This window comes from Anser cygnoides, chromosome 3, assembly GCF_040182565.1.
Source record: "Anser cygnoides isolate HZ-2024a breed goose chromosome 3, Taihu_goose_T2T_genome, whole genome shotgun sequence".
Classification (NCBI taxonomy): Eukaryota; Metazoa; Chordata; class Aves; order Anseriformes; family Anatidae; genus Anser; species Anser cygnoides.
The window spans coordinates 77686855-77709679 of NC_089875.1; the positions used below are offsets into that span (position 1 = coordinate 77686855).

Here is a 22825-nt window from a genome sequence, read left to right on the forward strand (position 1 = left end):
TGTGAAACAGCTTTCAGGAGTGTGTGTGTATATAAACACACACATATATAGTGTGTATATTTATAAACACACCTTTAGTACTATCTTGTATTACTCCTCAAAGTTTATTGAAGTCCTGAGCTTGTGGAGATTAGGTTTATGGAGACTACCTGTAGAAATGGCAAATAAAAATCATGGTACGTTATTTTGTTATGTGGAAGTCATTATTAACTCTTTTGTTATTAATGTTAATTTTAAGTTTATTTAAGAACAAAACTGTGGCAGTTAGCTGCTTGATGGGATTTGCAGGAGGATTTTTGGAATAAGGAGTCTCCTGACTCTTCTCATTTGAAGTACCTGAAATAAACATTTAAATATCCTGCCCCTATTGGAAAATGTTTTATTGGCTGACCATATTTCAAAGACGTCAACACCTGTATGTTTATACCCCATTGTAAAGACATTCATTGTAAGCACTGCCAGATATTTTCAGTGTCACAACGACATTTCATTTTTGATCTTAGGTGGAGAATGTGTTAATATAGAGAGCCTGTTGGTAGGGAAAGCGGTTTGAGCAGATGACTTCAACATTGCTATGTATAGAAGGTGCTAAAAAATAATTGGAAAAGGGTTGACAGGAGGTGAATCACATAGAAGGTAGCATGTGAAATAAAGTATGAAAAACTGAGGAAACGAAATATGAAAAAATAATTGTCAGACTGACTTGATGCAAAGTACCAATAGTACAAACATATTTAGTGTGGGAGTAACGCATCAATGGACTGTGGCTTGCAGGAAAAGGCACTCAGAGGGGGGGGACAGCAAAAGACTGGCAGCATAATGCAAATGTTTTGTAAATACTGGTTGTTCTTATTAGTGAGGAAATAACTCACCAAGAGTTTTGGTTAGCTTTGAGATTCTAACAATTCTTCCATCACTATCACAGCTTTTGCAATAGCTCAGTAATTTTCTTTATTAACAAATGAGCATCAGCTCTCAGAACTATTGCACAGAGCAATTGTATATGCCTTGTGAGGCACTCTTCAAATCCCAAACTGTAAAGTTTGATTATATTCTCAGTTAGTATTATGACCTGTTTGGTGTTTAAAAATCGTTGTGTTAATACACTGGCTTTCTAAATACTGCACAGTTTCCAGACACTGTAAATTTTCTGCTCAGTTTGGACATGGGAATTCAGTTACCTATGAGGACTTCAAGCAGAGACTGAGAATCAGGAGTTGATTATTATTTCAATAAATATTCAATACTAATTTTTATGGAGGGGCATAGCTCGACTCCCAGTACTGTTTACTAATGGAAATTGACCGGTTGCATATTGGTACTAGTTTTTCATTGTTATTGAATCATTCACCTCTTAATTTAGTAGTGTTTTTTTTTGTTTTGTTTTGTTTTGTTTTTTTCTCCAATATCGAGCAAATCTAAGTGATGGTTAAAATGTTATCTAAAAGCTGCATAAGGTATTTCAGATGTTATAGATAGTTTACTTATGGTGACAGAAGGAAATGGCCATACTTACCTGACTTCCAGAGATTCATCTTTTGCTCCTGGAGACTTCATCAACTAGCCTTAATAGTGATTTTTACTAATCTAATAGTGATCATAAAGTTAACTATTCCTTTAGGATCCTATCTAGGGTTCTTGTGTGAGTGTTTACAACTGGTTATGAATCCCAAGCTTTTGTATCACAGTCAAGAAGTTTGTTAGAAAACATAGAAGAGTAATATCTAGTAATTTTTCCTAGTCCCTTTGTACTTGGGACATTGTAAAGAACAGGAATTAATCATAGACAGAATAGTTTTTTTAACAGCTCAGATTCCTACTGCTTTCTCTTATTTCATTATGTCCCCACAGAATTTACTCAGATCTCCTCTTTCATCTTTGGAGAAGGTAAACGACTTTTGCCAGGGAACTTACTGAGGACAATCTGAATTTCTTTTGTCACTGTAGTACTTTCATGTAAATGTTTAATAAAAATTAATTTGTTAGGTTTGTTTCTTAAAAACTATCACACAAAATTTTACAATAGAAATATGTTCACATCGTAGAAAATAATCAAAATTCTTGCTTTCTTAGAAATTTTCTTAGTTAAAATCAATAAACAAAAGTGGTAGTTCTGTCATGAATCACAGAATCATACAGAATTTTAGGGGTTGGAAGGGACCTCAAGAGATCATTGGGTCCAACCCCCCTGCCAAAGCAGGTTCCCTAGAGCAGGCTGCCAAGGTAGGCGTCCAGATGGGCCTCGAATATCTCCAGAGAAGGAGACTCCACAACCTCCCTGGGCAGCCTGTTCCAGTGCTCCGTCACCCTCACTGTGAAGAAGTTCTTTCGCATGTTGGTGTGGAACTTCCTGTGCTCCATTTTGTGGCCATTGCCCCTTGTCCTGTCCCTGCAGACCACTGAAAAGAGGTTGGCCAAATCCCTCTGTCTCCCACGCTTAAGGTATTTGTAAATATTGAGAAAAGAAGACTGAGAGGGGATTTTATCAAGGCTGAACAGACCCGGGTCTCTCAGCTTTTCCTCACAGGGAAGATGCTCCAGGCCCCATATCATCTTTGTGGCCCTCCACTGGACTCATTCCAGGAGATCCCTGTCTTTTTTGTACTGGGGAGCCCAGAACTGGACACAGTATTCCATGTGAGGCCTGACCAGGGCAATTTCAAGACAGCAGTTGAAAATGCTGATCTTTAACATCCATTTTGACTTAACAGCTAATTTGAATGTTCATTGATATTTATAAACAACACCACATGAAAACCTTGGATACGATACTATGTTGTAGTAACTTAATCTGCATTTTCCTTAATGAATCATGAAGCTATAGCATTATCTTTTAATTTTGTCTGTGCATGTACTCTTGCATCCAAGATATTTTTGAGTCAGAGCAATGTGTCTTGTAAAACATATTTGCTTTTAAGCATCAGAGTGGCTTTTCGTTTTGTTCAGTAAAAGGACATTCTAGCCCTAACAAATTAACATATCACAAAGCTTATTCCCTGTTACCTAGTTCATAGAGAGCAGTACCCATTATGGGAAAGTACAGATATATATGGATCATCCCTGTGGTGTTTCATCTTTATCTTATTGTCAAAGCTTCTAACTTGGTATGACTCTGGCTTTTCAAGCTCAAAATCTTCTCTTTGTAATTTTATTAAAATTACTAAGAATTTTATACTCAGACAATACAAAGCTTGGGTCTCATTATTCTTGACCATAAAGCTTATCTGTGCACCTTTCAAATAGAGAAAATAATCTAGTTATTTTTGATACAGTTTTCTCCTTTTCCAGTTTTGGCCTTCTTTTTGAAATTGGAGTCTGTAGTACACAGATCCGTTGATGTCCAAGGAGTGTTGAAACACCAAGGATGATAGAAGACTTTGAATTTTTATCAAAACAGAGCCATGCTGTTTCCCTTCATAAGAAAGCAAATTGAATGGAGTTGAGTGCTGGTTTTTGAGGACAGGACTTAAGATATGATGAAAGAGCCACAGTGAGAGCCAAGAGATGCTAGGGTTCATCCTGGTGCTAAGAGCTGGTTGATCTCCTTCCTGTCAGTAACTTTTCCTCTTTCCTGTCAACTCCTTTACTTCAGTTTTGTACTGAGAGAGAGCTTGTATCTTTGGGTGGCATAAGGCTTGATCTATTCATGGTAACTTTTGAATCAGCTTAAATATATCATTAAACTTAATGAGATTTTTTTTTCTAGAACAAGACAGTCTGTGATTGATAGAGCCCCTTTCCCTTCCCTCTGAGAAGTTCTTTTCAAATCCAAATGGAGACATAAGGAACCACGAGATCAACAAGATGCGATCAGATGGCACCTGAAAGATTAAGGCTGACTAAATTAGCTAAACACAAAATCACATCCTTCTGAATCATTTTAAGTTGGGGGTTGGGGGGGGGGAGACAAACCCAAATTCACAGCTGCTTAAGTCATAAAATTCACAAATCTGGGTTTCCTGTGGTTCTTGATATTCCAGGCTTTCAATTTCCCCATGTCTACTGCAGTGGGAGTGTGGGCCTTTGCTGGTGGAAGGAGATGGTGCTGGTGCTTGCTGCTGGATTCACTGGGGTGTGTGGACACCACTGTGCTCACCCTGCAGCCATTTTGGGGTCAGAGCAGAAGGTGAAAAGGGACTGATTTGGATCTATCTCCTTACCAGCCACTTAATATATCTGTCCCTTTGTCAAACTTGGAAGTTACCAGAGAGGCTCAAAATTTGTTTAGTAGTTCACTTGTGTGTAGGTGCACAGTGATTTTGTAGGACTTGTTTCCATGCAAATCTAGGCTAAAAATTCATCTTTCCTTAGCTGAAACCTTTTTCTTCTTTCTTGCATGCACCCCCAAAAATCCAAAAGGCTATGTTTCAGGCAAAAACTTGCCTTCTTTGGCTTCTTGCCCACTTGGGTGCATAGTAAGTCCTGGTGCTGGGCAGCAGAGGCTGGGGCTAGCCAACACCAGCGGCCTTCCACAGCGCTGCCCCAAGGAAACTTGCTGTGCCTGGCAAGCTTTCATGGACAATCCTAAAATGTGGACTTTGCTATCTTAATTGAGAGAGAACTAGATTTCAGGATTAGAGTTGCTTGTTACTCTTCGTCATTCACCTCTGTTAAGGAACAGAGTAAGGTGCTTGGCTTTCTGGTGTTTTCTTGTACGTTGTTGCTGCACATTGGAGTAGCAGAAGTGTTGGACTGCTGACGGACAGTTCTGTGCTCGGTGAAGCTGTTCTGAAATCATAGAATCATAGAATATCCCGAGTTGGAAGGGACCCATAAGGATCATTGAGTCCAACTCCTGGCACCACACAGGTCTACCCAGAAATTAAGGCCATGTGACTAAGTGCAAAGTCCAAACGCTTCTTAAACTCCGACAGGCTTGGTGCCGTGTCTGCTTCCCTGGGGACTACTTCCCTGGGGATCCTGGAAATTGTTGGGTTTTGGAATGGTTTTCCTCTACCAATATCAGCAGGTTCTTCTTTTGTAGACAAGATTTCCATTCCAACTGTGGCCATTTTGTAAGTAACTTAAATCCCGAGCACTAGAAAAAAAATTGTTTTGGATGGTTGATTCTAATACAGACGCTTCTATTAATGCAGCTTTCTGTGAGTTAAAGTCAGGATTTCTTATTTCTTACCCAATTCAATTGTTCTCAATACAGAACAAAAAAGGCATGGGCTGTCTCCTTTTAAAGTTATGCTGTCTTTAGACATTTTTTCCTTCCTCTGGGACAATTTGGATTTGTATTACTGCAGTAGTGATGCAGGCATCTGTGTAGTATCTTTACAAATAATCATTCAGTAATTCCAAGTGGGCCTATAGCTTTTGCAGGGATGGCACCTGCTCCCTGTGCTTAGAGAATTGGCAAGTGAAGCAATTAGCTAATTTTAGGATATTTTTTTTTCAAAATTCATAAACAGCTGATCCCAGAATACTTCTGAAGATAAATACTAGTTTAAGGAATCCTATAACAGTAAATTTTTTCTACACTTAAATTAGTCTTCAGGGCTTGCTTTTTAAAAGGCACGTTAGTAGTCCGCTGTTTGTAGCTGGGTTTGACATATTTCTAATTGCCTGAGTCTTTAGGCTAAATGAGCTGGTGGAAATACCCGTGTCGTTCCGTGTTTCAAATTTTCAAAATTAGTGCATCTGTTTAAGTTCCTAATTAGTCAATGTTAAACACCGATAGCGGTAGTAATCTCCCCACTCTATTTACTTTCTCTTAAAAATGTTATGTAAATTTGCTTAGGTGCTTTGTGGTGTTGCTTTTGTCAAGTGTAGTCAGCAGTTTTAGACGCACAAGGAGCTGGAGAAGGCTTTCCATCAAATATGTTAGAATTATGCTGTGACAAATTATAATCTTTTTTGATGTAAGAACACTAAGGTGATATCTATAATAAAAACTATCAGGAAACTAAGTAGGTAAGATTGTTTTAGGCCTATTTAGCCATATTGGCATATACTATCAATCTGATAATGTGTTTTTTAATTTTTTTTTATGATAAAAATAATTACCTTTCTTTTTCCCCTGTAACTGATCAGTTTCAGTGTTTTAGCTTTAGACTTGAGTTTGATTTAAAAGAAATCTCATACTCTTAATGCCTGGTACCTGTAGGCTGTGAAATTAATTTTCATGTTTTAATATTCGTTTTAGAATTCTTCTTTCATGCATTTCTACAAGTGTATAGTTGAAGTGAAATTGCATCATGTTCTGTGGAAAAAGAAATACAGAAATAGAGAGCCAGCTTGCTGAGGAGAGGCACTACTACGAAAAAATAATTGGCTCTACCTTTATTTATGCTTTGAACTTGTACTGCCGGACTAAAAATGTTTCCCATGCTCAAGACCGAATTTCCATCAGTTCTTGTTGCTCTGCAAATGTACTAACTAGAAAAGTAACTGAAGGTTAAGTGTTGTGTGAGAATTTGTTATGAAACTATTATATTTTTGCAGATCTCTCACAAAGACCGTGTTATATGAAAAGCTTCCCATCAGCTTCTTACTCAGCCTTGTTCCATCTTTTAAGTAACAAAAACTTTCACCTTTCTTTTAAGAGAATTCCTAGAATTTTGCTGCTGCTTTTTTTTTGTAGTTTCTAACTTTGTATTTACTTTATTTTGATTGCCCTCTGAAGGTGAAATTGAAAAATTCCAAGCTAACTCCTTTCATGGAGAGACATTTAAGACCTCTCTGATGACAAGTAGTAACTTTTTGTTCATCCTCATGAAGCTGGCACTTAATTGCTTGAGGCTGTCTGAGGACAAGGTGCTTGTTGTCCTGTGAGCATGCCTGCCCATAGGCTTGTTGTTCTGTCATATTCAATCCCAGTGATGCCTGGTATTGCAGTGTAAGAACCTTGTAGTTGAAGAAATGTGTTCTGTATGCAAGTAGTCTGTCAGCAACTCATCTTCAGAGGGCTGGAAGTGCCCATCCACAGTTCACCTTTGAGGCAGACTCTGCAAGTCTCCCAGGTAGAAAGGCTTGCTAGGAGTGGAAGATAACTTCTATGTAGGTGGAATTAACGTGCTGGGCTGTGTATTCTAAAATGAACTCTTAGTTTACTTTATCCAGACAGCCTTAGCAATAGGACTATATTCCAAGAAATATGTTATGTTTTCTCTATTATTTTTGAGGTAAAGAATTTATTTCAGTTACTCAGTAGCTCACTTGAGTACTACTCGACAGAAGAAACTTGAGACCATGCTATTGAGAGGATTTTTGCAAGGCTGAAAAATGTGAAGTAAAATCATTTGGATACAAGCCACAAAGAGCAGGCATAGCAATTAGTTGCGTAGGTGGTGCTGTGTAACCTTGGCCAGCTGTTAGGCTCTAAAGGTAGGAGCAGCGCTGCTTGGCCAAATTGTGTTCTGTTTCATTTAGTGCCGCAAAACCATGTAGCGTTGAGGCTCAAGGAGGGCACAAGGACCATTCCTAGTCTGTTTGCATTTGAAGAACAAAATATTTTCTGAGACTTTTAGGATTTGTCCCCACTTCACAGAAGATGCAGCAATCAAGAAAATGCTCTTGTGTGGGAGATAGTTTTATGTAAGAGTGATGTTCACAGTTCTCTACCTCATATTTAAGTTCAAGGTAAGGAGATGATTATTCTAAGGCCCTTTCTAAATTGTGCCTTGTGAAATTGCAAAGTGAATATTAACTATTGTAATATTCCAAGTAACATCTTATTGGAGTCCTGAACTGTGAGTTCAACAGCAAGGCTGTACTTTTTATGGCTGAGCCTGACTGGAAGATGTTTCCTATGCTGTGCATCTCATTGGAGTTCAGCTTCGTGCTTGTTCCATGCTCTGGCAGATAGACTGCTGTCTGTCTGCAGGACTGCTGTCTCCGTCTCCTTGCCTTTTCCGTATAACTAGCATATATTGAGTAGAAATTATTAGTATGGGGACCTTGTCTCACCATTCTAATACAGTGTGACACATCTTGTCCTTTGGTTCCTAGATTTATTACTTATCACACTTTCTTCCAGATATTAAGGCTATGCACATAAAATGAAATTTAAAAATCATTCAGACAAATGTGAGTGACCATATATCACACTCATTTGTGTCTTTATGGTCACTGAGTAGTAGCTGAAGTCATGTGGGACCTTTGTTACTGAAGACATTCAGGGCTGTCTTTTGGGCACAATCTGTTACTGCTTCAAGGAACGTAATAGTTTGGCTGCTTTTCAAGAAACTGCCGATTGACACGCAGCCTCTCCAACTGTTGCCTGCTGTCTAGTTTATCTCATAATATCTTAATAAAAAGGTGGCTAAGAACATTCTCTAAATTCCTTTGCCTGCCCTCAGGCTCTTGGATATTGACATTTCAGGCCAGAATAATATATATAATAATGTATATAATCTGGCCTGCCAGCACCTACGCTGACAATAGAATCATACCATTTTATGTCACTTCTGTCAGAACCATCCTAGTTTTTGCTAACAAACTTACACAGGTGTTTTACAGGTGTTTGTTTTTTTTTCTTCTATCAGGCTGAGTTACTATGGTCGGAGTTACTATGGTTGGAGATGATACATACACACTTTTTTTTTGAACTTGCAGTGTTGCACATTGTTTAATCTTTTGCAATCAGCCATGTTAAACTATTAACAGCATTCAGGTTACAGGCTTAAGTGCCAGAAACATGTGTCCGCTATCCAAAACTGCAGCATCTTTATTTCTGTTGTCCCCTTCGTGGAATGAACACTTTGGATAAGTAGTAGAAGTGAATATATTAGAAGTAAGAATGATGCTAGGAAAGAGCTGGAAATGTTTCAGAGAACTTGCTTTTACTTTGGTAATTTCTCCATTAAAAGCTACTACTGTGCTGTCACCAACGTGGTCCCCAGCTTTACTGCCCTTCTAAGATTAATTGCTTCTAGTTGGCCTTTGAATGCTAGAAATTTCATCCTGTGGACTACTACAGTGGATATGACCCTGCTGACTCCTGGGTTTGATTAACTGAAAGCATTTTCTTTGGAATGAAACGTAATAATTAGCTTCTTAAGCTACATAAATTGCTAGGTGTGGATCACAATTTCTCAATTTGCCTTTTATTCTCCACCCTTACTCTAGAATCAAAACATTGCATCCAAAATTCTTTTCTCAATAGTAATCTCTCTTTAGAGGCAAGCAACAGATTTCAAGAGGAATATTCAGCTTTTTCAGTTGGTCTGCAACTTGTTTTTTCCTTTCTTCAGGATAAAATTTAAGTTCAGTACTATGAATGATTTTATCAGCAAGAATAAAATAAGCCTGTTGTATGGGAGAGACTTCACAGCATTTATTTTCTGAAATATTAAAATTCACTGTAAACACTTATCTTGCTCCTGTATGCCTGAGCACGAAGATGTTCTGGGCAGAGCATAAGGAAGCAACAGTTATGTGTGAAAGAACAATGAAAGGATCCCGATTTGGTGAATACGTGTTTCTTGGACTTCAAAACAAGCTAATAAAAACTGTAAAAGCTTAGTCTCTGTAGTTTGTTGAGAGTATCTCCCGGCATTGAAGAGCTGGAAAGCTGGGAGGTAACAAGCCTCCTTGAGAAAGGAAGAGAGAGGAGAAAATGTCAGGGCTCAAGCATGTGTTGAGTCTCTCCTAGCTCTGCAGGCTGCAGTCAGTCGTGAAAATAATCTGTTTGCTGTCCTGTTCCTTGTGACAGTGACAGAGCGGGTGCTTCTAGTTTCTCCTTTGTGCTACAAAAGGATTAATTTTACAACTGGAGTGGGGTAAGTGTTATTGTATCAGACAGACATCAATTTTGGAAGGGGGAAGGGGATTAAGGAAAAGCTTGTGGTTGGAATCACTTGTGTTCTTTTTCTTTCCATTAAGTTCTAGCATTTATTTTTTTTAATTAAGATGTCTAGAAACCAGTGAGTTATGAAAAGTTAAGTCTAATTTGATTATTTTTAACATTTTCAGCTCTTAGTCTTTTTAGACCTCTAAGTAAGGTACCTGTCTCCTGCTATCTTTGGTGGCTGATCACATAGCAGCTGGTAGTTTACAGCTAAGCAGAAAATATTCATTTTTAATTTCAGTTCACAGAATGTGAGTTTTTTTTTGTGCTGGAGACCACAGAGGAAAAAACAGTATTCAGCTTATATGTGGTAATGTTCATTATGTTAAAAAAAAAAAAAAAAAAGTCATAAATACAAATATTGCTGCTATATTGTGTGTTGAAAGGACCATATGCTGAGAGCATGGATGAGTGAACGTGGGAAGGCCTGGAGAACAAGAGTAATGATCCTTTATTTAAGTACTACAAATGGAATGAATAAGAAGTGTTTTTGCTGTAAAATTAGATTGTATCAGGAATTAAATATTGCTAAGTAACATTATTGAGAAAAGATAACAAAATGCTGTGAATAAATGTGTTAATGAAATGCGGAAAGGAGAATGTGTTAGTAGCAATGCTTTTCTTGGAAATTATATAGGTTTTATGGTTTAAAAGAAACTGTGGGGAAGTTTTTATTTTCTATAGTGAATATTAGGAATTTCTGTGCAGCTTACGCTAGGTATTTGTCCAGAGGATCAATGTAGTTGGTCAGGGGTAGGTGCTTTATCACTTTGAGAGGCTTAACAGTAGATAGGATTCACAGCTTTCTTAAGCTTTCCATTTTACAGAAATTGTTGCTTTATTTTTCTTTGGCTGCTACTTGTGGTGGTTGATTCTGTATGGACTTATTCAGCGCGGTTGCAGGGCAGTCACCCTGAATAGCATCATGAGGAAGGCCGACCTGTGTGTTAGAAAATGCTGCAGCCTCCTGTGAAAAGTACTACGCTTGTATTTTGTAAATCAACATTGCAAAGCAACTATTGTAAGTGCTCACTTCAGCACTATGCCCCCAGCTGAACGGCCAGACTTAAGACTGAACTGCAGTGCTTGGGACTGTGTTAGCATTCAGTAAGTACTGGAGGTGTTGTGGATTTTGCTCTTTAACAGCCTCTTCAGCCATTCCAATCTTTGTCAATAATTTCAATTTATACCATCAAAAGATAAAATTACTGTCAAAAAGAAGTGTTCTGGCAGAAGAAGGCCACTTTGTTTCTCGATCAGTTGCTTTCTGTGCTGTGGGGCTTCTTTACTCCTACTAGATAGAAGCCAGTTTTCAATCAACACAATCCTAATTTTCTCTTTCCCGCTCTCTGATTTATATAGTCAACCTGTTGCTGTGAAGTGTAAGTGCTTTCCAGTGTAAGATTGATAGCAGCAGTGAGGTGGTTACTTTGTACAAACTTTGACAACTCTTTCTCTTTTGAATATGATAAACTGTATGTTTTTTAAAGCTCATATTTACTCTTTAGACTTCGATCAGAGTTATCTGAGTAGTGTGACTATTAAAAAGGAAGGCAAATTTTGTGCTTTGTCTGAAGATGCCAGACTGCATTCTCTTGATTGAAGTTGGATCCCAAGAAGGAGTGGTGTTTTCTCTCCAGCTCATAAATCAGTTTTCTTAAGTTACCTTAGGGTCTGGTTGCTGTTTAGATCATTAACGGTGTCTATCATCACGGAAGTTCAGGTTGTTTTTTAATTAGTGTATTGCTTTAGGAATTAGGTTTAAAGATTCCAGAAAACATCAAAAGTGTTTCTGAAATGGTAGAAAGCCTTGTGAATGGACCCTTATATGTTCTTGAAAGCCTAAGCATATGAGAAGATAAAGAACTGCACTTTGAAAAGATGGGATTCTGGATAAATCTGTTGATGAATAAAATATAGGTTTTACAGAGAAGTCTTCAAGGTGTTTTTTTTTCTGCTCTTTGCCATCTTTTTCTGCCAGTGTCACCATTTCTGCCATCCGTGGTAGATGGCGACAGGTCTTGCAGTTTAACTTATTCTCAATTTCCTGGCACTTACGTTTATGTCTTGGTTTGTCTCTCAATGGTTGTTTTCCACCCGTGATCTCTGGCAGCCTTACAGTGGGTTTGGGACACAACTTGTCGGTGAGAAGAGGTCATTGTTGCTGGTCTTCTGTACTGTTTCACTTCTCTGTCTTGAACAATGAGCTCACTCCGTGTTAGCTGTTTAAAATGTTCTCATAGCCGCCTCCTTTTTCAGACAGCAGCATGGTTACTTGGATTCTGCACGCAGTTCTCAAACTGCTAGTAGCAAATTAATACTACGCTCTGTCCATGAATCAAGAAGGCAAAACGGAGTGACTCACACTGCATGAGCCTGTTGTGTGTAATACCATACATTTGGTTCTCTTTTGCAGGCTGTCTGGAGACTAGGATGTTATCTTTTCACCTTGGTGCTCCTCCCTCAAGCCCTTAGCTGACTAGGGATTAAGTGAGAGATGCTGTCTTATGGTAGTGTCTGCCTCTGGCACAGACATAGAATGTCATGTAACTTTACTGCTTTTTTTGTACAACTCTACTGTTCTGATCAGTTGAAATAGATTTGATATGGATGTGTTTTGATTGAGAGTACACTGGGAAAACAGGAATGGAAAGATATTTTCCTGTTCTAAAACTGTCATCTATACCCCAATCAAAACCCATCTTTTCTGATTGAACCTTGCCTAGCTTGCTTCTAGTGAGAGTGATGCTTTGGAGTCCTTTGCAGAGCTGAAAGTGTACAGTGGATGTTTTAGGAATAAAGTGTCAATTGCCTTGTTCCTTTTGTCTTTGTTTTGGCAACACTGTAAGTCTGAATATGTATACACCGTGTGTGCTGCCTTCAACAAAGTCATCTTATATCTTTAGATAATATTGGCTTAAAATGTGGCAGTAAAGTGACAGTGAACAGCTATGCAAAAGACAAGAATTAATGATGATTGTTAGAGAAGGCTGGGTAAAAAGAAATCCATTATAGCCTGAGATCCTTGTCAACAAAATTAATGTCTAGCCAGCAGTTTACTGTCCTGTAGTTTTGCAGTTTGCTACTCTTATTTGAGTGTAGGATTTTCTGTTTGTCCACATTTATTGCATTCTTTTTTTACCCAGATTGCTTCTCCAATTTGCTGTCAATTTGTCTTTAAGAAAAGAAATGCAAAAGTTTATGTTTCGTGGTCTCTGCAAATGCTGACATCACTGAACTAATTGACACACCTTATGTTTTTCTCAGAAACCCCGGGGGTTAAGGAGTAACACTTTTTACTTCTTTTGTATTATTTATTAAATGCAAGTTTACTTTATGAAGTACAGATTGGCCTGAAAAAAGGGATCACTATTCTGATGCCTTTCACACTGTTTGAAATTTACACAAGCAGATAGTGATAGGACAAGGAGGAACAATTTTAAACTAAAAGATTTAGATTAGATGGTAGGAGGAAGTTCTTCACTCAGAGGATGGTAAAGCACTATCACAGGTTGCCCAGAGAAGCTGTGGATGCCCCATCCTTCGAGGTGTTCAAGGCCAGGCTGAATGAGGCGTTGAGCAACCTGGTCTAGTGGGAAGGGTCCCTGCCTGTGGCAGGGGGTTGGAACTCAATGATCTTTATGGCCCCTTCCAACCCAAACCATTCTATGGTTCCATGGATTTTGCAAATATAAGCATCATAACGCTATTGCCCAGTGGGCAGAGACAACCGCAGCAAAACTCCCTACTAAGGGGCTGGCAAATTAAATACACTATAGTAAGAGAACTCTCCTTTTCATAGTTGCAACAGAAATATTTGAATCCTGCAGTGGCAAAGTTTTACGCATTCACAGAACTTTACATGAAAACGCACCATAACAAGTATTCTTACCTGATACCTGAAGTTGAATGAATACTTCTAGAAGCAAACTTCGAGAGCACTAAGGAGAAATTGTCCTATTTGCCTTTTTAGAAAATGAAAAAATGAGGGGGAAAAAATGTTAGAAATCAAGAACGGTTTCTGAGTAGCTTGCTGCTCTGCTGTACTGCATTGAATTTTGCCAAAATAATTACGGGTAAGATGAACAGGAAGTGCTCCTCTTAATTGTTTCCTCAAATCCTGTTCTCTTCCACATCTATCACCTTTTTTGTAGGATATTAATGAGAAAATGCAGTAGGCGATTTCTCTTATTCACTGGAATGGAAATAACTTACTATTTATCTGACATCTATAAGAAAACACCAGTTCTCTTGATTTATCTGGTTATATTATGGCAGAAAAAATTTGTAGCAGAGTTTATGTAAGTAACTATTAAAAAAAAAAGTAAACTTTGGTCTTGAGAAGAATTAAATTTTATACAAGAATCTCAAAAAGAAATGCTTTATTTAACAGACAAAATTCACAGTGTTTAAATCTTTCCTACTGAAAACTTTCAGTACTTTTCCCTTTTAATAACATAGAATCTGGATAAATGCTAGCAATGACACCTCTTGGGCTGAATTACTCAGATTTGAAATTCTTTAAACTTGTTGTTAACAGATATGCTATTACCAAGGATGGAAATATTGTAGTCCTATTTGTAATTTTGTGCTAATTTGGACAATGACTTAGGACTTTCTTTTCTTTGTAGTTATTCGAACTACTAGGCCCTGAAGGTTTTGAACTTATAGAGAAGCTCCTACAGAACAGATCTCTGATTGTGGAAAAATCTTTGACTTGTACAAATGATAACAAGTTCCAGACCCTGCAAGGTATGTGAGTGCAAAATTGTTATTCCAAATCAGATAAAACTTAGTTTTCTAACTGTTCAGTTATATTTCAACCAGTACTGGCTATGCACATTTAAAAAGAAAGCCAAAAAAATTGGTGGTGATAGAGGGTGCTTATACTAGTGTAAATAAATAAATTGTGGCTTGGTTACAAAAAGGAAATTAATGCATATTGCATATTTACTTTTCAACTGTATATGTGCATGTGTAATTTTTAAATAAATGTGTTAGTATTTGTATTTATTTCAATCGATTACCATTGAAATAACTTCATCGTGAGATATTCCTCATCTGCTATGCCACTTTCTGTTTCAGTGTTAACATCAAACGTATGTCTTAGTGAGAAAAAGCACAGTAACAACCACTTCTTCTGGGAGGAAAAAAAAAATAAACTGAAAGATTGATAAGTGAGAGGAATAAAGGGGGTCAGGTTTTATACTTTTTTTTTTTCAATAAGATACATTGCATACACGGAGTAATAGTTTTAAAATCTGTTTTACAAATTGCTGCTTAAAAACAAGTGTTCCTACTTTATTCCCTTACAAAAAATACATCTGATTGTGATAGGTTGCAACGTGGAATAAATCTTGCATATACATAACACCATACAGCCCATTGTGTGTTTACAACTCATGGAGTTAGAAAAAGTTGGTTAGAGCTGATATTGCTGGACTTAGGTATCCTCACAATATTTTTTAAATGCAAGCAAACCATACTTAATATGTCTGTTTTAAAATGTTATTTACTCAAGTGTTTGGAAGTTCAGCTTCTGCTGTGCTGATGGTTGATCTAAAGTCATCAGAGCCATCATTAGTTTTATCTGCTACTGATTTCAAAGCAGAAACTATCAGTATAACAAGTTTTGTTGTTGTTGTTGTTTTTTTTTACTTTCTCATATAACCAAAAGAAAAAAATTAAAATATATGCACTGGAAACCAAACGATTGTTTTTTCTTCAATGTGCAACATTTTCTTCTCATTTAGTAGAAGCAGTATTTTGAAAGCTATTATGAATTTATTCTTCAGCATGCCATCAGTAAAAAATTATGCTAGAATATAGAGGAAGAATATTTTCAATACTGTGCTTTTCAGTAGGAGAGCGTTACTGGTTTTATGTTCGTTTTTTTATTTATTTTTCCTTTTTTTTTTTCCTTTTTTACTGATGACAGCTCTTCTTTCACTGTAGCATAGAAGTCAGTGATATTTGAGTATCTTCTCCAAGACTGAAGATGCTCTGCCCCAAGTTCAGTTTAATCATTTTAGTAAGGCTTTTTCCTTTTAAGTCGATCAAAGTGATATTCCTCATGGGGACTGAAGTTTTAGCTTTCCAGAATTGCATTTGGGTAGGGAATCATTCGTGTCTGGACGAATTTAGTTGTATGGTAACTTTGAGTTATTTGTCTTTTGAGAAAATAAGCGCAAGATAAGGAACTATACATATACTGAACATTTGTAGAATGCTTTATTATTTGACTGTTATTATAGAATTTAATTCTACAGCCATAAAGGTGATTGCTGTGTTTATCAGACAAATCAAGTAGCAGTTCTTTGTCCTAATACGTTTGGTCTGAATTAATGGACACAATTTCCTACCTAAATTTGTTTTTCCCTTTGACAATGATAGAGAATTAAAACTACAAATGTGATAGTATTACTGTGGACATTTTGTCAGTTTATTAGTTTATTTTTTCAATAATTGACAAATTATAGTCACTTTATTTAGTGTGCATGCTGTAAGAGTTTCACTGTTACAGTAGGTTAAAAATTAAGTGGCACAAATTGTTCAGAAGATTTGAGAAAAAGAAGTTTCCAATTTTCAGGTTCAGGGCTAGACTGAAAAAATACATTTGAAACATAATTAATTATATAATGGTTAAACCCACATAAGCTTCTTTTTGCTTATCTGTTTGCTGAATTTTGAAAGTAGAGGTTTAAAAATACCAATAAAGTTAAAAACAAACAATCTGTCTACCCCGTTGCATATAAAAGATTTAGTTGTGTCTTTGTTTTCAATCTGCAGTAAAGAGCACTAATGGTCTAGGAAAGGCAAATGTGACTGGACTTTATCAGGTTCCCAGCTGCCCTGGATTTGTTGTGTATTGTAACTCTTCTGTAGTTCTGGTGGTGCTGGTTGTTGTTGTTTTTCAATCCTGCTGCTTATCCACATAAAAGGAAGGAGCCTGTGGTTGTACAGAATAAGATTACTTTTCTCACTTGTTTAAGGAAATTAAACTGTTGGTATGCTTTCAATACAGTCATGTTATCTAGTAAATATACAGTAATTGTTATGGGAAGAAGCTGTTTAAAAAGAAAGAACTTATTTAATCTATTTTTCACAGCCTTTTTACTTACTAGTGTATTCACGTAAGAGAACAGAAAAGAAGCTTTTCCAGTGTTGATGAAGTTATTGTAAATCCCCCGAAGATAGCCCCTCCTCTTACTGCTAGTTTGCAGTACTCCCCCTCTTACTTTGGTATAAAGAATTTTTGTTGTGTGATGACTTTAAATGTCCTGCCTTTAAGAGCTGTTACTTTTAGTTTCTTGAGGCCAACTTCTGCATAATCTGCCTAATACATATATTAGAGAAAACTGGGGAATAAAAAGGATAGAATCCAGTACTTATGGAGATGCATACCTGTTTTCATGTTGCAGAACAGTGCAGGAAGTTTATAGGAGAAAATGCTAAACCCAATTATGGCTGTCAAGTTACAATTCAGTCTGAACAAGAAAAGCTGTTGATGAAACAATATCGTCGTGAAGAAAAACGAAATGCCAGAAAAGAAAAACAAGCTGGGGAAGATGGAGAAGGTTCTGGCGAAGGACTAATGTGCTTTGATCCCAAAGAGCTGCGAATGCAAAGGTAATAAATGCCAAAAGTTGAAAAATGCTTGTGTTGTAATTGCTACTTCAACATATCATAAACGTTTATTTTCTTTTAGTTTGCTTTGGAGATTAGATGATTATGACTTCAGGTCACGTTTTATTACAAGTGTAGATTTTTTTTTTAATATGAAAACCTAATTTTCAGGGAAAGAAAGCAGTGATCTGCTTAATGAGAATCTTCTTGGTCTCATCTATGTGGGCTGGAGATGCAGATTAGAGAAGTAGGCTATCTTTCTTAGTTCCTGTGTGCATACTACTTGCTTAAGATTTATGAAGTCTGTACTAAATCTAGCAGAACTATCTTTCTTTTTTTCCTCTACAGATTAACGGGTGCTATTTTCCATGTTGTCAACTAAAGGTAGTGGGAGGAATAAGGGAGGGAGAGAATAAGGAGCAAATAAGGTGTTGCATTTCATATTGAGAAGAATATAGTGGGACTGGTATTTAACTGTGAATGCATGTTGCTGTATTGCGTAAAAAGAGGCAAAATTCCATTAGGAAAGCCTTGCACTGGTTGGATTGATTTTTATCTATGTTGTTTGCTATAAGGACTTAGTTTAACTGATGCCAGTGAATAACACAGTAAAATTCGTTTGTTAATCGTTTTATAAACTGCTATTTTCCTTACATTTCTCCAACTTTTGCTCTGACTTTAATACTATGTCCAGTTTTTGTGATGGCTGCTTACAATTGGTAGAATTATTGCAGCTATTTTTCTGCTTGTAGGGAACTAGCACTTTTGAATGCTCGAAGTATGCCTGTCCTAGGTAGACAGAGAGAGATGGACTTTGAAAGAATTCATTATCCACATGTTTACGATTCCCGAGCTGAAGCTATGAAAACATCAGCATTCATCGGGGGTGCAAAGGTACGTCTTCAGCAATACAACTATTCCAGTGAGTAATGTGCAGCAGATTTCCCTTTGTTCCCTTGGAGATTCTCCTACTAATCGGAGTTCTGTGCATGAAGCGGTGCTTCTTTACAGAGGGTTTTAATTGTTCACATATTTTGTTTTAAATTTGACCCTAGAAGAAACAATCTCACTCTCAACTAATGTATTTATTTCTAGGGTCAGTTAAGTGATTAAAATACTGTTTTTGTCCTTCTATCTTTTGGAGAACATCGAATTTGACTTTAATAAAATGAATGCTTTATGAAATTCTAGACTTAATGGCTTTTGAAATTTAATAAAGTGGAGTTATCTGTTTGGGTTTGTTTTTTGTCTTTTGGAAACCATTTTCTGAGTAGTAAAACTGATCATTTTCCATTTAGGGGGTTCTGTGCTATCTATAAAATGAATCAGGGAGAATTGTTTTTATTTGGGATTCATTTTTATGAAGGAAAGTGATGAACCATTGCTTCAAGTGGGCTATAAAGTAATGAAACTTTCTGTTTTCATATTTTCAATTAATTTTCCTGTAATACTATTTTAGGTGTTCTTACCAGAGGCAGTTCAGAGAGAAAACAACAAAATGTATGAAGAGGTGAAGATCCCCCATAGTGAACCAATGCCTATTGGTATCGAAGAGAAAATTGTTTACATTAAAGACTTAGATGAGGTGAGTAAACCATTTTAGAGATATTAAATTAGTTTTTACTTTGCTGTTACAAAAATTTAAATGAATAATATGTACTAATGTGATTTGTGATGTGCAAATAGAGCCAGTTAATTTCTTCACTTCTAATTTGTTGGGGGATGTTATTTTAGTGATAAAATTCTGTTCATGATGACTCTGATCAAAGAAATTCCTCCTCTAAATTACTACTTTATGAACTGCAGTTCTCAGTTCCTTTGGCATTACCTATTCAGCTACTTATGGTTTTGAGCTGTGAGCTGGATCGCTGAAATGTTCTTTAAAAAAAAATATAAATAAATAAAGAAAAGAAGATAATCATAGAATCACCAACGTTGGAAAAGACCTCCAAGATCATCTGGTCCATTCCCCTACCATTCCCCTACCACCCATATCACCCACTAAACCATATCCCTAAGTACCACATCCAGCCTTTTGGTAAACACCCCCAGGGACGGTGACTCTACCACCTCCCTAGGCAACCTGTTCCAATGCCTGACCACATTTTCTGAGAAGAAATGTTTCGTAATTTCCAACCTGAACCTTTCCTGGTGCAACTTGAGGCCATTTCCTCTTGTCCTATTGCTAGTTATCTGTGAGAGGAGGTCGACCCCCAGCTCCCCACAACTTCCTTTCAGGTACTTGTAGAGAGCAATAAGGTCTCCACTGAGCCTCCTCTTCTCCAGACTAAACAACCGCAGTTCCCTCAGCCACTCCTCATGGGACTTGTGTTTCAGACCCATCACCAGCTTTGTAGCCCTTCTCTGGAAATGCTTCAGGGCCTTGATGTCTTTCTTTAGTGAAGGTCACAAAACTGAACACAGTACTTGAGGTGCAGCCTCACCAGAGCAGAGTACAGGGGGACGATCACCTCCCTAGTCCTGTTGGCTACACTATTCCTGATACAAGACAGGATGCTGTTCGCCTTCTTGGCCATGTGGGCACACTTCTGGCTCATGTTCAGGTGAGCATCCATCAGCACCCCCAGATCCTTTTCCTCTGCAGAGCTTTTGAGCCACTCTGCCCCAAGCCTGTAGTGCTGCCTGGGGTTGTTGTGACCAAACTGTAGGACCCAGCACTTAGCCATGTTGAACTTCATCCCATTAGCCTCTGTCCATCTACCCATCCTGTCCAGGTCCCTCTGCAGGTCCTTCCTACCCTCCGGCAGATGGATGCTACCCACTAACTTGGTGTCATCTGCATACTTACTGATGGTGTACTCAGTTCCCTCATCCAAATCATCAATAATGTTATAAAAGCTATTATGGCCATTCTGTTCTTTTTCTGGAGACCACATGGAGGAGTGAGCCTGGGGTTCTGTATCTTGACTTCTGAAGATTGGCTGGTGACAGCACAGCGCTCTTCTGCAGTCCTTAGGACTGCATGATACTGGTGCAAGGTATTGAGTTACGGTGCCGTATACTGTGTGGGGTGCAAAACCTGGAATGGTGCTCTGGAATAGCAGAAGGTGGTAAATTATTATTAGTAAAACTTTAATGATAGAAAATGAAGAGCAGTGAGAAAAAATGCAAGTGAAACAAAGATTAACATTTTAAAGTTTATTGATTTTTAAATGGTGAAAAAGCTGAAGTGAGGGAAGAAGAAACTAGCACTAAATCTGCAGTTAGTATTCACAGTTGAGAACTTGAAGTACTCTATCATATCTACGTGCTTGCTCCTCGTTGTATATGTCAAATCTGTTGATGAATGGTAAATTTGCTATTGATTTCAAGGGGAACGTAAAGAGCAAGTCATATGCGCGTGTGAAGAAGGCTTTATGTTTCTTAGCTCTTCAGCCACATACAACATGGAAAAATGTTCTACTTTTTTTCCCTGTGAACAAACAGGATATGAGAATATAAATTTAATATGGTTATCCAGAGAACTTTTTTGGGGGTTTCTAGTAAAGTTTGTCTTACATAAAGATTTAACTCTTTTAAAACAGAAGACAGTTTAATTTTAGAATCTGAATCTATTCTTTTGTGCTTGGGTGACAGTACCTACTGTCATGTGTATGAAGTGACTGACAGCTTAACTAGATAGAAAAGTTGAGCCACTGTAGCTGTAAAATGTGACATTTTATATGACAACTTTCAGCATGACAGCTTTTTGCAATGAAATGTCTTTCCCCTAAGCACAGAGCTAAATATTACCTATTAATCTGTAGTTTTGCCAGAAATACCAATGTTTCAGGAGACAATCACTTCTCAGAAAAATGTCGTTCAGATAGAAAAATTTCCGATAGAGATGATTTACAGGTATTTACATTTACAGTGTTTAAAATAAAGGTAGAATGCATCAATTATACAAATTTCATAAATATTTAATCTCTTCTGTAGGCTATGTATCATCAAGAGGTATACTTCTCAGTTTTAAAGTGACATTTTGAAATAGAAGCAATCTTTAAATCTTTACTCTTCCATATGCTTCCTATTTACAGGAAACAAGGTGTCAACAGCAATGACAATCTTTAATGTATGAATACTTGTGTATTTAATCCACCCCCCAACCCCTACTTTTCACATTCCTGTTTCTTTGAGTGGGACTCTTAGACTTGAATCTTACTGAACAGCACCTTTTTCTTAACTAGGTAAAGCAACTGAAATTTCCAATGTGTGCATTAAGGTAGATTGGTTAAGGCAAAAGTTATTTTTCTATACGTCTATTTTAGATCTTTCATCTCTTAAAATTTTGGTGCTTAAAATTTTTGCTGATAAACTCGAGTCAGTTTAGAGGGCAAGAAGTTTTTCTGTCAATATTGTTTATTCTTTTTGGTGAAATAGCGTTACTCAAAATCAGCAAAATAAACTTGTTTAGCTTTCTCTATGTAGTATATATAAGAGCTGGTAAGATAATTATCATTTCTCTGTATTGGTATGTTTGCAAGATTATGTAAAGTAAAAACAGATGGGCAGGAAAGCTTGGTGACAGTACATGTAACTGTAAATAGTTTGTAGCAGTATCTAAAGACATCATGAGGAAGCTGGGAGTTTTGCTGTTACTATTGTGAGATGACATTATTACTACATTTTTTATGAAAGCCATTGAGATGGTCCAAACATACAGATTAAGGTATTCATTCTGTGATCAAAGTGTTTAACAAGTCAATGTACATGCAGCCCATAATAATAATGTTCTCCAGGGGAGGGAGAAAAAAAGCATAAAGCAGCTAAACCAGCTATTGCATCTCTTACAAGTATATTTATCACAAAGCTGTCCAGGTACTTGTTGATTTACGGAGAAATCTTGATGTATTCAAAAATGATAAATATTTTTCTTCCTTTGAGGTTTTTCTTTCTGTTTTCATCTGGTCTCTGTTTCAACGGTCCCATTTCTGTTACATTTTTTGTGAGTTTCTTGCCTTGCCATTTGACTGTTCTGGCTGCATCCAAGCTGATGCTCCAGATGATTCTTTCCTTTTGCCTCGAGTACCAGGATGTTTTTGTCTAGGTATTTAAAGAAACAAAGAATTTTGGCTTCTAAGGTGTTTCTTCTTTTAAAATTATCTTTTTAAGTCCAGAAAATAGATCACTTTAAAACTTACTTGAAAAGTACAACTGATTGACTTTCAGGCTTAAGCCCTGAGGTTCTTATCTTCCACAGAGGCAGAGCTCAGGAGGGAGTAGATTGGGATTAAACGTAGCGTGCGTGGGAGTCCTTGCAGAGCTCCTAAGCTGTGTGATTTCAACCTGGTGGGAAGAGGCCAGCTGTTATATACTGCTGGTAACCTCTCTGGAGACACTTCCTCTACACGATAATGGTAGAAGATTACCAATGGTAATCTTTATTTGCTGTATGCTTTC

The 22825-nt window shown here is 37.2% G+C and overlaps 1 protein-coding gene across 4 annotated transcripts in view; it reads left to right on the top strand.

The window, feature by feature from the left end:
* Nucleotides 1-22825, top strand: part of ASCC3 (activating signal cointegrator 1 complex subunit 3) — a 286385-nt gene that overhangs the window by 33468 nt on the left and 230092 nt on the right. For all 4 annotated transcript variants that reach the window (XM_066994482.1, XM_066994480.1, XM_048066536.2 and 1 more), the window contains 4 exons: nt 14428-14548; nt 17218-17425; nt 18175-18316; nt 18882-19007. In XM_066994482.1, the coding sequence (XP_066850583.1) occupies nt 14428-14548; nt 17218-17425; nt 18175-18316; nt 18882-19007 (597 nt within the window). The remainder of the gene's footprint in view (nt 1-14427; nt 14549-17217; nt 17426-18174; nt 18317-18881; nt 19008-22825) is intronic.